Source organism: Vulpes lagopus, chromosome 2 (assembly GCF_018345385.1).
Source record: "Vulpes lagopus strain Blue_001 chromosome 2, ASM1834538v1, whole genome shotgun sequence".
Classification (NCBI taxonomy): Eukaryota; Metazoa; Chordata; class Mammalia; order Carnivora; family Canidae; genus Vulpes; species Vulpes lagopus.
The window spans coordinates 147,852,924-147,869,752 of NC_054825.1; the positions used below are offsets into that span (position 1 = coordinate 147,852,924).

Below are 16,829 nucleotides of genomic sequence, written 5' to 3' on the forward strand. Positions count from 1 at the left end.
CCTCGGGTTTTGCAGTGGAGCTGGACTCCTGCAGTGCTCGCCACTCTGTATCTGGGCCAGTACATTAAAGAAAGTTTCTCTGGAAACATCATTTCCAAACATTTGGAAAGGGTTTGGGAGCCACCAGCACAGTATATCAGCTCCAAGTCTTCGGGAAATATTTTCTTTTGGAAAATATTTGGAAATATTTTGGAAATATTATATGGAAATAGATATGTTATCTGTAATCAGTACAACCGAAATAAAGCTTGGCAACTTTAAAAAAAAAAAGATTTTATTTATTTATTCATGAGAGATATGCACAGAGATGGCAGAGACACAGGCAGAGGGAGAAGCAGGCTCCATGCAGGGAGCCTGACGTGGGTCTCGATCTGGGGACTCCAGGATCACGTGTGGAGCTGAAGGCAGACGCTTAACTGCTGAGCCACCCAGGCATCCCTTTGGGAAATATTTTCATACATTTTATATATGTTTAAATCCCACGTTGAGTTCCCGGGCACAGGTGCAATTCTTTTTTTTTTTTTTTTTTTAAGATTTTACTTATTTATTCATCAGAGACACAGAGAGAGGCAGAGACACAGGCAGAGGGAGAAGCAGGCTCATCCTCACAGGGAGCCCAATGTGGAACTCGATCCCAGGACCCCGGGATCACGCCCTGAGCCTAAGGCAGATGCTCAACCACTGAGCCACCCAGGTGCCCCTCACAGGTGCAATTCTTATTCACGTGAAAGACCAGCAGTTTTCCCTTTGACTGTTGTGAATTCTGCATTCATTCCATATTTCACTAGTGGCTGCCAGGCCACAAGCACCGGGCTCGGCCGGGCATCTAGGGGAGGAGTATGAGATTTGTCTCCTTCTGGGGTGCTCAGTGTGACTTAGATCAGCTTACCTCTGCTGCCTGAATCTTTACTGAGAAAAAAATAGCTTGTCTATAGGCGAATGGAAGTTTCTCTAGATTTTATCTTCGGAGGTTAGCACATCTGTGGCATCCCTGCTGACCACCTGCTTTGGCACAGTGCAAATTCCAAGTGCCAGAGGCATTCACTGTCTCTGGAGATGCTGATTTACCAGGGAAGGGATGCTGGGACATCCATGCCCCGCCCCCCTCTGTCTGTCTCTCTCTCTCTCTCTCTCTCACACACACACACACACACACACACACACACACACAAACTTACAACCATTAACTAAAGGTAGAACTCCAGAACTAAGTAAATTGCACAAGCATTGAACAACTCGTTCATCTTTCACTGTATTTGAACTAAAATTTAGGCAACAAAACACACAGGACCTCAGATTTCCCCTAGCCTAATTTACCATAGATTCCTGGCACTGGGGCATGTATTTGTCCAAATATTTTTATCTGCCATAGGTAGATTTCACTGCCACCTGATTTGGGCAGCAGGGCTGACCAGATACTTCATGCCTGTCACTTGAACATGGCCATTAGTTTGTGCAGAATTTTTTTTTCCTTTTCAAAAGTCAGTGATCTTAGGGTGATAGAGCGAGTATTGATTTTTCTTGTAAAAGGTTAAGAGAACTAACTTTCCCTGAACAACGACCCTGCTAGATACTACAGGGCAATTTGCGAACCTAACTTCATACCTAGTCCTTGAAATAATTTCCACATCAGGAAACCAGTCACTATTAAGTTGTCTGTGTCTGCCTGGGCCTGAATCCTGGCTTTGGGCTCTGTCCACCCTGTACCCCTGCATAAATGCTGCATGGTCCCCAAGACAAAAGGTGTGGAGCTCTTTTTACTGTGTTAGCTTCAGCATGCGTTGAAAAAAAACAAAGAGTCTGTAATAATTCTTTGTCATGTTGAATCAAAATTAAGGCACATTGACCAAATAGTGGTTCTGTTTGATAGAAGTCGACAGGTTGAAGACAGAGACTTAAAAGTCGGTAATTGGAGGCCCTCACTAGATGTAGAGGTAGAACATATACATGTGGAATCAGCAATAAAATCCCTCGGGATTACTGAGGCTCTCATGTCCAAACTGTGGATTGGAAACGTGGGTTGGTACTCTTCTCATTAGCCCGTGGAGCTGGAGTTGTGTTGTTTAGACAGAAGGGCCAACCACAGAGGCCTTGGGAGGCCCTCTCCTCAGGCTACGTTCTTGTCTTCAGATATAATCACACCTAATTAGTGTGACTGAGTGTCAGACCACCAAGATCTCAGAAGTATCGAAGAATTCATCCAGTAGTGACAGCACGTATTTCTTTGTCACCCTATGCCCTCCCTCCCCATTTTGGCGTAGAGGCTCACAGGCTTACATTCCATAGACTTCTTCAGCCTAGAAACGCTCATTTTTGCTATTTTCCAAATAGATGGTTTTACACAGGCAGAAACCACTGTTGCCACCACAAAACAGAACACCTAATTGCAGCCAGCTCCCGAGGCTTCAGACTCGTGACTGTGTTTGTAGATGACCCGTGCCCTCTGCCTCCTTGCCTATCATATTGTGCTGCCACCAGATCTTAGTGTTTTTGTGATTTATCAGCCTCTTCCAGGGCAGAGGTCAGCAAACTCACACCTGTGGGCAGAATCTGGCCTGCCACCTGCTTTTCTAAGACCTGCCAGCTAAGAATGGTGTTTTTCCCATTTTTAAGTAGAAAAATGTAAAATGGAGAAAAATAGATGATGATGGTGATCATCCTTTTGGTGAGAACAGTTGCGTGCTATTTGCCCTCAGCCCAGACAACCTGGAATATTTGACTATTACCAGATAAGTATCTTGCTCTTGAGCCCATTACAGAAACAGCTCGCTGACCCCTGTTTTAGAAGAGAATCCAGAGGTTGACAGCACATGACTTGCCATCTCGGCCGCTGCTTCACCATGCTGGTGAGCATGTGTTGAGAGAGATGATTGAACCAAGATCTTGTGAATAAAGTTTAGGGTTCTGCCCCCCCAACTTTGGATTCTACTTATCCACCTCACTTTCTCCTCTTTGGAAAACCCTCTAATTTGGAGAGGTGCCTGCTACGTTCATGATTCAGCTGTTATTTAATATTATTCAGACATCTTTCTGAGGAACAATTTTTGCCTCATTAGTCATCTCATCATAAAGGTCCCTGCAGCAAAGATAGGTTTCCTAGGCAGACTTTGGCCTGTTGTCACCTTATGCCACGTGTATGACCAGGAAACTCGTCTAGTCAAGAGGATGGGCTTACAGCTATAGAGCATCAGCTCTGTGCAAAACCAGCTGCTAGGGGTGCGGGATACAGGGAACAGACTTTTGCCCTAAAAATGTAAACAGGTCTAATTGGAGACACATGGAAACCACTACTTAGCATTGGCGCAGAGACCATCACCTGGACCAGAGTGACTGAAAATGACAGACCAAGAGGTTTTTAGTGTGTAGCATCAAGAACAGATAACTCGGCCTTATAGGTTTACGAAGGTTTTTTTATTAAAAGATTTCATCAAAACTGTTTTCTTCTTATAAGAGTAAAATACGTATAAAGCAGAAAAAAATGGTAAACCACTTGAAAGTAAAATGAGGAAAATTCAATAGTGACTGTACTCTCGTTACTTGGGAATGTTGATAATGTTGGCATGGCCTTCCTGCCTTTTCTTGGTATAGGTAAATATGAGCATATAAGATCTTGATGTACATACTTCTGTGTAACTTGTAGTTTTTACTTATCAGAGCTCCGTGTCATTAAATCTATAATTGATTGTACGGTAGTGTACATATAGCATAGGGTACATACATACAAAGACTAATTTTTTTTAACCAATGTGTTACTGTTGAATGTTGATTGAATTCTGCTTCTTAAAAAAATTGTAAATAATATATAATGGCAAGAGGTACACCTTATCTATAAATCTTTGTGCACATCCATGATTATTTCCATACGTAAATTTTCGGGAGTTAGGGGCCATACCCAGTCTTCACTCTTTTGATACACAGTGCCAGATTTCGGTCCCCCAAAATGTGACAAATTTAGTATTCCACTAGCTAGCAATCCTTTTCATTCCCCAAACTAACGGTTGCATCTTTGGTGGAATTAGATCCCAGGAGATCTGCCACCAGAGCAATCCCTGTACTTACAGTGTGTATGCATAACATTTGTATGTATTAGTTCATAGATACTTAAAAATTCTTTAACACTATACCAGTGTCTGTGGTCTCTTGCAATTTAAGGTTATAGGTAATATAAAAGTCCTAATTCTGACATCGAATGTATTGGGTTTTTTGTTTGTTTGTTTTGCTTTTTTAGCTAAGGCCTCCTTCTGGTGGCCAAACGAGCCAACCTGAGCCCAGCTTCCGTCAGTTAGGGCTGAACTAACTTGCCCATGTTAAAAATGAAAGCAAAGTCTTTGATGAGCCCTGGTGGGTTAAATAACCCTCCTCACTTCCCTCTGGGGCCGGAGACTTGTTTTCTCGGCCAGTGCGCACTGGCCCTCACAGCGTGTTGTCCTCCCTCACAGGATCTGCAAGCACAAGACCGAGCTCACCGCATCGGCCAGCAGAACGAGGTCCGGGTGCTGAGGCTGTGCACGGTGAACAGCGTGGAGGAAAAGATTCTCGCAGCCGCAAAGTACAAGCTGAACGTGGATCAGAAAGTGATCCAGGCGGGCATGTTTGATCAGAAGTCTTCGAGCCACGAGCGGAGGGCATTCCTGCAGGCCATACTGGAGCACGAGGAGGAGAACGAGGTATTCCAGAAAGCCAAGTTCATGAAATCCAACGGTGACCTTTTGTCTCCGAAGGATTAAGAATGACCCCTTTGTTCTTTGAAGAATTTCCCGGGCTGACTTTAATTAAAATGAATAAATTAGCTGCTATCTTCCATCCCAAATGCAGAAAGCCTCTCAAAGTTATCCAAGCCAGTGTCTTAAAAGCATTTGCTAGAGGGAGCGCAGGGCCCAGCCAGTGCAGATGTCAGAGGTGCCCCCCCCTCGGGCACCTGATTGGATTGTAAATACTGCCCTCTGTAGGGAAGGCACAGAACTGCAGACAGGCCTCCTGGTGGGTTGGGGGTGGGGGGCCAAAATCTGGAAGGAGCCAGGAGGAAGGGCCCCTCTTTGCCTCTTCTCTCTGCCATCCCCCAGGGCCCTCTGTTGTCTTTTGCCTTTTGATTAAGCGCTTCAGTGTGCTTGCAGGACAAGCCGTCACAGCCATCTTAACTTACTTACTTGTACTCGGAAAGCATGACTCTCACCTCCAGTTCAAATTTTTCTGTAAAAACTGACCAGAGGCTGAAAAAATGACTGGGGGCAGGAGGTAGGGGGGAGGTGAGGGGCACGGAATCTCTCTTTTCTTGGGAAGATTGTCCAAAGAACGCATTGCTTATGTTTCTCAAGGAGGGGTGGGGATGGTCTTCAGGTTGTCACTTGTATTTTTTTTTTTAAGATTTTATTTATTTATTCATGAGAGGCACAGAGAGAGGCAGAGACATAGGCAGAGGAAGAAGCAGGCTCCCTGCAAGGAGTCGGATAGGGGACTCGATCCCTGGACCCAGGATCACACCCTGAGGGGAAGGCAGATGCTCAACCGCTGAGCCACCCAGGTGCCTTGTATTTTTTTTTTTTGATTGCCAGTTTTGATAATTCTGCAGTAAATTTTCAACCCAAGTAGACTTGAAAGAGATCAGAGACATCATTCTAATGTAGTCCAGAAAATGGTGCAAAATATCAGTACCAACTCCTATCATAAAATTGTCTTAGAATGGACACATTTGGTTCGATGTCCCTGTATTTGTAAACTAAAGAGTGAACTATTTAAGGCATTAGAGATAGCTTGACTTTGCCTTCAGTGGGATATATGTTTTGAAATCTTCTATAAATTATAAGTCAAATTCTTTTAAAAGCCACACATACTTTTTTTTCGCCCAAAACGAGTCTAAATGTAAAGTAGATCTTGATATTTAAATGAATCCTGAAAGGAATCTTTCTGCAAACTGAGGAGTACTTTTTTATCGTGCATCTTCCTAACTTGTCGGTCTTATATATTTGGTTAGTTATATATTAGATTTCATTAAAATAATGAAAAATAGATGTACACAGACATCCATATATTGACACACATTTAAAAAATATTTATCTTGAGAGCCTGGGTGACTCAGTCAGTTAAGCCTCTGTCTTCAGCTTAGATTGTGACCCCAGAATCCTGGGACCAAGACTGAGTTGGGCTCCCTGCTCAGCGAAGAGTCTGCTTCTCCCTCTGCCCCTCCCCCTGCTCCTGTGCTCTCTCTGTCTCTGTCTCAAATAAATAAAGTCTTTAAAAATATTGAAAATAAATAAATAAAAATTTTGATCAAGAATAGTTCACCACTCTGATTCTTAAAATTGAATAGTTGATACAGGCTTGATTCTTGAAACTGAGTATTTGGTACAAATTTAGAATCAGGTTTTTGGGTGATTTTTTTTTGTTACTGTGTATACACCCAGAAATTTAAAAAATAAAAGAGGGGAGTGCCTGATACATATCATTACGACGCAGGTGTGGGCAGAGCTCACACTCAGCCCAAGGTCTCCGCTGTGTTTTTGCTTTATTTGTTTTACGTAGGCCTTGTGGAAACAGAAGCTGGCCTGGGTTCGATGGGGTGTGTGGTAGCCTGGAGCTTTCCAGCCTTCCTAGATTGTGGGGAGATGCCAATGTCTCCCCGCCCTGGGGGCCAGCAGGGCTGGACTGGAGCAGAGTCCAGGTCCACTTGCTTCTCACTGCCAGCAGCCTTGCTGGGGCTTCTCGCGCCTTCCAGACTATCAATATGTCAGACATGGTACCGTTTTCTGGGCATCCCGTGTCAGGGTGTGAAGATGTTTGGGGACATTGATAGACTGCAGTCAAGTGCTCTGGCACAAATATTGAGGCCCCTGTCTGCAGGGCTGACAGGCCATGAAGTAGTGAGGCACAGAGAACCCAGGAAGAGACTCTGCCTACCTCCCAACCACTCCAGTCTCTGGAAGGTCAGGCCACTGCAGGCAGGCTTCTTGCCAGTTTACAAGAGAATCTTTTCATCCTCAGCACAGGGAGGTCCAAGGCCCCCGTTGTGTAGGCAATGAGTGAATCCCATGCGGTCCTGGGTATAGATAGAGTGGGCAAAGCAGCCACCTTTTCACCAAAGGATCTATTAACCAGATTCTTTGTATGGTGAAGTATCAGCCCACTGTCAGCTAGTCTTTGTCAGATGAAATATAGTATCAAGACAAATCGACTGTAATCAGTCTAGAGATGGACTAGAATAGAAAGCTTTTTACAAGTAATTATTAGCTTGAATCATTAGATTTTTGCTTTATGGAAATGCATTCATTTCTAACACAGTCCGAAAGACATTATCTTGGGAAGCGCCAGAGTTATCTCATTTAAGCTGCTCACACACTCCTACTGTTTCTAGAACAAGGTGCCTCGTTTTGAATGTATAATCTGGGAAATTGGATGTTTGAAGTTCTGGGTTTTGCTAATACCCTGAAATTCTCCATTTGATTTTCAACACGCTTAGCCAGCATATGATAAAAATAATTTTGGAAGGTAAGTTCTGTAGCCTCTGCCCAACTTTTAAAATCATGTTTTTCTTCAAGGATGGAAGTCATCACATGTCTAGAGAACTTGAGAACTTGGTTTCTGAGGAATTTGCAGAGAGATTTTTTTTTTTTAAATTAAGAATAGTTGGTGGGAGGTTTGTTAGGGATACAGTCAGAGGTGTCCCATCTGCAGCTTTAACCATTAGAATAATAATTCCCACTGAAAGACACTGATTAAACCTATCTTAAAAGCTCTACATTTGACCTATCTATATGATTTTTAAGGTCTTGTGGCATGCCCCATCACAAACTTCCACATATGTGTGGTTTTTGTAAGGCTTTGAAAATAAGCACTTACATGTGGATTTAAACTGATAGAAGGATTTACATTAGGCACTTCCTCCTGTTCATTTCCTTACTTAACTCTTAGGACTTCTCTTCAAAGTGAATGTCACACCCATCTTACAGATGAGGTCATTGAGGCGGGAGGACATTAAGTATCTTTGTTTTAAAAGTCATGGAATCAAGATCCACACCCCAAAAAAACAGGATTGTTCAGAGTGTATGTACCACGTTTCTTTTCTAAACAGATTTTTCTCTGGCAAGACTGTCGGAATAGCTTGCAAAATAATGATAGTGACCTTTCTCTTTTCTTTCTGGCTTGAGAAAGGGATCCCTGTGATCTGCAGGACAGATGCACTTTACCCCTTTGTACTTCGCCCCACTTGCCCGAGGCCCCCGCACCGCCCCCCCACCTTGAAGCCTGTTAAGTCATTCTGTTCTTAACCCCAGGAAGAAGATGAAGTGCCAGATGACGAGACTCTGAACCAGATGATTGCCCGGCGAGAAGAAGAATTTGATCTCTTTATGGTAATATCATAGAAACTCACGCACCTTTTTCTGTTAACATGAGATGTCTGGAGCCTGCGTGCCCTGGCGGGATTTTGCTTGCAAAGCCTGTGTCTTTCCGTTGGTCCAGAGGCTGCAAACTGGCTGGATTTAGCCTGCAGACATATTTGGTTTGGCCCACGCAGTGTTTTTTTGAAATTTCAGATTTGTTGCCAACATAAAAAGAATCCTGATTTCCGGCTTCTCTTGGAAAATGAGAATGGGCAATACCAGGCCCGTGTCCCTATATGGAAGCCACTGGCTGGGGCTCAGTAGCAGCTGTGCCCTCTGGGCAGGCCATGTGGTCCACAGCTTCGCCCCAGATCCTCCCTCTCCCCCCGCCCCTCACCACCCCCATCCCTGCCCAGCTCATCTGGGATTCCAGGCCAGCGTCACTCAGGAAACCTGCCCTGCTCCTCCTGTAGGTTAGTTTACTACCTTTCCCTCCCAGTCTCCTTATTGGATCAAAACACATATTATGCTGTCTGTGGGGTGAGTGGATACCAACCAGACAACAGGGTCGGGCCTCTCCTTCATGTTGAGGAGAGCTTACCGAAGGGAACAGGAACTTTCCAGATGCACATCAAGGTGTCACCTTCACTGAAAGATTGACAGTGGTTGGATTTCCCTGGTCCGGACAGATAGAAAAGAACCTTGACCTTTGAGGATTTAACACCCGTGGTTTCAGCCTTGATGTCGTGTGCTATGTGGTCATGTGTAATCTGCTGAAATCCGCATTTGATTTATGTGTGTGGACTGTCACAAGGTCCGGCTGTGCAGGAGCAAGCCCCTTGGTGAGCGAGGGAGGCCCTCAGGAGTGAAATTTTGCTGCATCCTTAAGGCATATGCATAACTATTTATCTCTGCATCCCCAATGCTCAGAACAGTTCCTGGCACATAGTACTTGCTTAACAAATACTGATTGGATGGATGGCGGTACTTGTAAAATTTTAGGCCTTGCAAAGATGTCAGCGTGAGGCAGGACATAGAAAGTTGCGAGGCTCCCTCTGGTGCCATCAGTTATTTTGATTTTGCTGACATTTCATGTGATTGCGGGATGAGTGACTAAATGGGGACTGTAACTGCTCTGCGGCTTGAATGCCTCACACCCCCAAATCAGACACCCGCCCCCTGTTTGAATGCCCTCAGGCATCAGACAAGCAGTTTGCAGGAGTGAAGCAAGTGGAGGAGTGGATGGGTGGGTGGCTGTGATGAACTGGAGCTACATTGCCTGAGGGGGATGGAGCCCTAAGCCCCATGTAGCCAGGAATTCTAAATTTCCAAGAGAAGCTGGGAATCTCGGTTTTTCATGTGCAGTTTCTGCATTTCAAAATGTTTGCAGCTAAAATTCAATTTTTTATTATGATCTAATACTGCAGGCCAAACTAAATAGGACTCTGGGCCAGATACGACCCACAGGATTTTTGCATCCTCTGGCTTTTTAGTGCAGACAGTCTGAGAAGGGAGCTCCAGCTGTGTGGTGGCTTACATTATTTTTGTGACTTTGTGATTTTTGTCTAGGGAACAGTGGTTGTGTCCACACATAACAATTCCAGTATAAAAGACACTTAATTCTTTCTCAGGGCTTAGGTAGCCGTGGGAATAATTCCTAACCTGAGATGTGCACTCCCCCCCTTCCTAAGTGAACCCTCCTCAGGGTGGTCCATTTTGGATAGAAATGATGCAACAGGGTCATGTAACAGCATGGCCAATGCAGGGTGTTCCTGGAACCTAAATTTCTTAACTCTTAATTTCTGTTGGTCACCACCTTTATAGATTGATCTCTACTGAGGGACATTAGAGATACACATAGGAAGCAGATATGTTTTCTCTTCTTGAGGAACTTATTACACTGTGGATTTCTTATTACAATGTAGATTACTGTAGATTCCTGACACAGGGGCAATGGGCCCGCAGCTTCGCTGGCTGCTCACTGATTGGCAGTAATTCAGCATGGCCACAGCCTCAGATACTCTTGAGTCCCCGAGAACGGGTAAGCTGCCTGTCATACAAATTAGATTAGGCCCCGAGATGGAGATTTCCATCAGCAGCCCCAAAGTGAGGGGGAAAAAAGAGTACTTCTCTTTTTCTGACTTTTGGGCTGGGGATTTGTAGAAATTGAAAGCCTCAGGGGAAAAAAAATTTGAATGTCTGGCTGAGGCTCAGCTTTCTTTTAATTTGGGACTATTTTATCATGCAAAGAACAGGCTTAGAACAAGTGAAGCTGGCTAGGGAGCACTTTTTTATAGGCATCTTGATTTCGGGCATGTTCTGCTTGTTTCCTAATGGTTCACTTCCCATTTTTGGATTATACAAATTTGGAGTTTGGTTGTTTTGTTGTTGTTTTGTTGTTGTTGTTGTTGTTGTTTTAAATCTAAGCAGCCTGCTGCCTTTGGCCAATTCACTGTGCATTAGCACCTCCACCAGGGGTCAGGAAATCAAATTTGAATCCTTGCCAACTACTCTGATGAAAAGGTTCAGTGAGACACAAGCAAGCTAGATTGGATTTCATATATTTAACCTTTTTATCCCTTATTATTAAAAAAAGTTCTCTATGTAAAATTTAATATAAGTTTATGATTTATCTTAGATACTGTAGTTAAATAACACACATCAAGCAAGCAATCTCTTTAAAATAAGACCTTTCTTTTGAATATTTTTCTGATTTTCTTCTAAACATGGGACTTCAGAAACCGTTATCGTTCACTCTGATCCCCTATAAATTTTACCTAAAAAGATCTTTGACACATCAGGGTATGAATGTGAAACATTCTGATACCGTACAAGCATGAAACTTTAAACTGCTATGTTCCCTACAAAGGCAAGAAGTACTTTTTAAAAATAACTGTCCTTGTTAGCACAACGTTTATTATCAGGTCTTAAGCCAAATATATTCACGTCGTACCTGAATTGTAAATTAGACTTACTTGAATATCAACTTCGGATTTTGTGCTGGTCTTCTGCAAGTAGAAATCTCTGGGAAGAGATGCAACCATCAGAACTTTAAGCTTATTAAGAAGTACATCAACCTTTCCGAAAAGAAAAAAAAAAAAAAGCAAGTGCAATTTGTTTTGTTATATCAGATTTTTTATGTCAATTTGCTTTTTATTTTTGATGCCGATATTTTATTTTTATGTCAGAAAAGATTTCTGTTCCCAACTGTAGACAAATACATGGCTTAAGTCATTTTAGCAGTTCTTGGTATAAATAATGGCGGTGGTCAAACCAAAAACTAAAGTGGCAGTATCTTGTCATCTCAGTGGAATACATTAACCAAAAAAAAATGTTTTTTTTTTCTTTCTTATTAGCAATCTAAAGTACTGTTAGGAGGTCACTCTGAGAAGCCCCTCTGCAGATTGCATTGTCAGTAAGGCATTCTGTGTGCTACCAGTGCTAGTTTGGTGGATCCCATTTCTGATACCAGAGCATTAGGAGTCAGGATTAAGAACAGCCTCTCCAGCTAACTATAGCACATGACAGAACAGGATGGCCACATTTATCTACCAATGGGGCTCCCCCAAGCTGCAGGCCTGGCCCATCTTGGGAATATAATGATTTCCAAAAATGTTGAAGCCTAGTTTAAGGGACTTTGAACTCGAATATCTATGTTGATCTTAGAGGTCAAGTTTGGATTTGAAGAGAAAGTTCATTTATATTTTGTTGCCGGTTTTAGTTCTTAAGAAAAGGTTATGTTGAATCCCTGTTTCATTACGGTAGAACCGAACGAAGAAAGGGGAAAGGTAAATCATTTAATGGTTAATGGTCTATTCGGTTGTAGCAAGCGATATATGTATATATAACATATATGTAACTAACATATGCAGCGATTCAGTGCAGGTTTGATTTGCTTTTTTAGGCTATCAGATTGTTTGATAATGAGTTAGAGCCAAGTGTGTGGCACTTAATTTACTTACAAGTGCACTGGACTTTTAAAAAATAAAGCAAGAGGTGGGGACGTCAGCATTTTGAAGTCTATGAAAATGTATGAAAGGGAGACACGTCCCTTATAACCTGATGAGTTGCAATGAGATTGCATCTGAGCTTCTTTTCAGGTGCTATACCATTTTTGTAGGGGCCAAACTTTTTTTTTTTTTAAAGCTGGAGAGTTGAAGGACATTCCTTTCACAGAGCCCACGGTGCACCGAAAATTCAATACACCCATGGCCGAATGACTAATCAAGCCATTAATGGGCCTGCATGTCCAAGTCTGAGGGTGGCCGCTCTACAGTGACAACTTGGGCCGCTGACATTTTTTCCTGGTTGTCTAATTAAAAGCATGAGCCCTATTGAGTAAAAGGAAGTTTTCTTAATGAAGTTTCTCTTTTACATGCTCGAAGAGTACTTTTATGCCAGGGCAGCAGTGAATTCTATCTCCAGGGCTCATATTTTTTGAAATACATCCCCAATTGGACATTTCTCACCACTACTTAAGGGGGAGCATTGCGTGCACACAAACCAAGCATAGGATTCTTTAAAGAGTGTATTTTAAATGCATGCATTTCAAAGATGGGGTATGGGGTGGGGGAAGGGAGGGAAGAGATTTTACCTTACAGAACTCTGCAGGGACCGCCTGCTTGAGGAATGAGCCAGAACGAGTCAGCCAGGATAGAGAGACTTTATGGGAAAAGCAGAAAGGGACCCTGAAACCATAAGGAGGTGACTCGTGCAAGTTTTGTGTGCTGTGAAATCGATGCTGTGTGGAATCCCCTTTTCCCACTGGTGAAAAACTTTTGTTAATGCCTCCAGCGTATGGACATGGACCGGCGGCGGGAAGACGCCCGGAACCCGAAGCGGAAGCCCCGCTTGATGGAGGAAGATGAGCTGCCCTCCTGGATTATTAAGGATGACGCCGAAGTGGAGCGGCTCACGTGTGAAGAAGAGGAGGAGAAAATATTTGGCAGGGGGTCTCGCCAGCGCCGGGACGTGGACTACAGCGACGCCCTCACGGAGAAGCAGTGGCTGAGGGTAGGTAGTGGCTTTCTTACCTGTCCTGGCCAGGTGGATGCACCTGCTGGCTTGAGCAATCTGGGGCCCAGGGGCAAGCTGCGAGTGAAAGCAGAAGGGGCTCTTGAACCCAGGGAAGGTCATCTCGCTGTTGCAGTGGACTCTTTCCATTCCAAGGCAGGGCCTTGAGTTATGACGAAGACTGTGTTGCGAGGGCAGCGTTGGCCATTGGAAGCAATGAGACCGCTCACGTCTTATGACCAGTTGCCTGGTCTTGCATCACTGTCAGAGTTAGAATCAAAATGTGGAAGGGGGCCTTAGAGATCTTCCTGATTGTTCCCCCTTCAATTTTGTGGTCTTTAATCAGAGTTTTACTTTTTCAAGGCTAGCAGAGATAGTTTGGAGACAGAGGTGTTTTCTAGCTGCATTGCTATTTCCTAGACCCAAAGAAATTAGAGCTGGAAGGTGTCTTTGTACTCTTGGTTTGAAGGAGTTGTGGCACAAGGAAATTAGAGCTGGAAAGTATCTTTGTATTCTCCTGGTTTTACAGACAGAGCAGTTGTGGCCCAGAGAGGTTCAGTGACTACGCCAGGTCACACAGCTGGCTAGAAATAAGAACTTGTGAGAGCTGAAGCATTTGTGTGCTCAATTTTGGCTCTTTGGATCTGTCTGTCGCAGGCCCAGGCTGGGGTCGCTGATGCTTGGAAATGTTATTCTGTAGTTTGGGGGCTCTGCCACCCTTTTGGGAAGATGGTGATTTATCATTTTGCCCTAGGGATGAAATCTCAGAATGTCGCCCAGGGAGCAGAGAAGTATCCCAGTGCCCCCATGGAGTGACAGGTGTGAACGCCGCCGAGAAGCTTCCCTTTGGAGGTTTTGCCCCACTTGGCCTGACAGGGCGCAGACTTAGTACCGGTGGTTGACAGCACTCTGGGGCCCTGGGTAAAGCAGGACCAGAGGATGCGCGCCGGAAACAGCTCGTTCGGGGTGAAAACCAAACAAAACAGAAGCTGTGGTTGTGAGTTGTTCGCTTTATTGAAAAGGGGTGCGGCCCCTGAGCTTTGTGAACCACGGCTTCTAGGACCTAGGACATAAGAGGGTGGGTGGGTGGAAAAGCACTGGGAAGTATTTTTGAGATTGGTTATCAAAGGCGGACAGGTCTTGGCTCCACTTGAAATGTGATTTACTCAGGATGCTATATGATGAGAGAGACATGACCTGAATTTTGAAAAGGCTGGAAAAAGAAAGAGACAAAGAGAGCTTTGCTCATGTTTATGGCCAAACGACGGCATGTGAAATCTGACTTCCGTGTGACCGTCCTACCATTGTATCCAAATATTCCCATGGTCCCAGAGCATGGTTTTATGGATTTCTTTTGTTTCCCTGTTGTAAGGATGTTGCTGCATATTACGACTCATTCTATAACGTGACGGGTTTTGTGTTTGTCTGATAATCATTTCTGAGCTCAAGAAAATTCCCTTTCCCTTTCTCTTTAATTTAAGCAATAAATTAAGTACCTGGAGTCCTATTACAGGAGAGGATACAACGATCCAGGCCAAAACGTGCAAAGTCAATCTTTATAGGTAGACTCTCCAGATACTACAGGCAAAATAACCTTGTTTATCAGGCAAGAAAGTAGCTGAACCCACCATTTTAAAAATAATTGTTGGGAAATGCCCTTAAGAAAAATAACATGATCTTAGAAAGTTTCCAAGTTAGAATATCTCATGTGTTCCCTTTTTCTTTCAGCATAGGTCACTAATGAATAGCGCAGTGCCTAGCACATAGCAGGGACCTGAGGAATGTTTGTGAAATACAGTGATAACTTTTAAGAGGAATGTGAAAATTGCCTCATTTACCATAATGTTAGGATAGCATCTCTCTTTCTCATGATCCACCAGACTTCCTTTCACCTCTAGCATACACATCTAAAACTGGAAAACTGGAAAACTGGGTACCTGGGTGGCATAGTGGTTGAGCATCTGCCTTCAGCTCAGGTCGTGATCCTGGGGTCCTGGAATCGAGTCCCACTTTGGGCTCCCTGCAGGAAACCTGCTTCTCTCTCTGTCTACCTCTCTGCCTCTCTCTGGTCTCTCATGAATAAATACATAAAATCTTAAAATATAAATAAATAAAATAAATAAAAATGGAAAACTAGTTTGTTTTTCAAAATGACACAGTGAAATTCATGTTCACGCTGTGGTGTATCGCGAGATATGAAGCCACCCAGGAAGGACAAAACTGTTCTCAGTGCAGCTCTGTTGTAACACGTCTTTTTGTGATCCATTCTTTGGAAAATCGTCTGTCCGTATTTGGTAGGAGCCAGTAACTTGTTGTCAACCGGGACCCGCCATCAATGCAGCAGGCCCCACGGCCAAGGCGTTCAAAATAGATACTTCCTGTCATTTGGTTTTTTGTTCACCAGCAGCAATCCTGTTCAATATCAGCCTAGTAAGCTTTTTCTTGGTAATAACATTATATTCAAGGGGGTTTCGCGAGCCTGGATGGGAAAAGATGTTCTCTACTGGCTTATGATTGAATGCGTCGAGTGGACCCAGCCAACACAGCCTTGAAAGGGAATATGGCAAAGATGGTCGTGAAAGAAATGCGGAAACAGGGCTAAAATAATTCTTCTCTCTCCTGGCAATGATGCACAAAGCCTGCTTGGCAGAGGCTTGGGAGTTACAGAGCATCCCAGAGCTGGAAGGCAGCTGAATGGAGCAGCTACCCATCCCCTGCTTGAAACCGCATCCTCCGCAGCCCCAGTGCCAAGAGGCTGGTCACCCCTCAGGGAAACGCTCTGCCTTTTTTGTCTGCATAGGGCCTCCAATCTGGGGTCAGCCCCGACCGTTCCTTCCTCTCCGCTTTGAACCGAATCCTCTTTCCTCATCTGCTGTTCCTCACTGGCCTGAATTCTGCTTCCTGGGGTGAACAGAGCCCTGTTTTTTCTGTCGTTAGCATCACGTCCCACTGGATCAGACATGAGGACTCATGTTCAGCCTGGAATGAACTTCCCCACCCTCCTCCTCCTCCTCCTCCCTCTGAACTTCTCTCATCCTCCCAGGCCCAGCTCCATCACCGCCACATCCATGGCACCTTCACAAATAAATAGTAATTGAACTTTTCTCTGTGCTCTCACATGGCCGTGCTCACTCTTTGGTCACAGCTCAAAATCCAGTTTCCTAGCATTCCTGGTAGTTTCCTAGTAGCAGGTAAGGTGGATATTGTTAGAACTTAGGAATTCCATGTACAAATAGTAAGTGCCCATTGATTGCCACATTGAATTAGCACCAGATTGATGTGCAAGAGGATAGCCTAGGGGAACATTCATGGCTGCCACGGCTGGACTGAAACATACCCAACTCATGGGCCTCTACGAAAAAATGAGCAGACTTTTACTCCTCCCATAAAAGCCCAAGGTGGAAAAAAAAAAAAAAAAGCCCAAGGTGGATGTTTCTGGTTCGTGGGGGCAGCTACTCTCCACGTCCAGACTCTCAAGAGTCCAGGCTGACGGAGCCTCTG

At 44.1% G+C, this 16,829-nt stretch overlaps 1 protein-coding gene across 1 annotated transcript in view; it reads left to right on the forward strand.

The window, feature by feature from the left end:
- SMARCA2 (SWI/SNF related, matrix associated, actin dependent regulator of chromatin, subfamily a, member 2) overlaps nucleotides 1-16,829 on the forward strand; it is a 173,140-nt gene that overhangs the window by 91,982 nt on the left and 64,329 nt on the right. Inside the window, 3 exon segments of the mRNA XM_041745079.1 lie at nucleotides 4,440-4,667; nucleotides 8,268-8,345; nucleotides 13,110-13,328. Coding sequence (XP_041601013.1) covers nucleotides 4,440-4,667; nucleotides 8,268-8,345; nucleotides 13,110-13,328 — 525 coding nt within the window.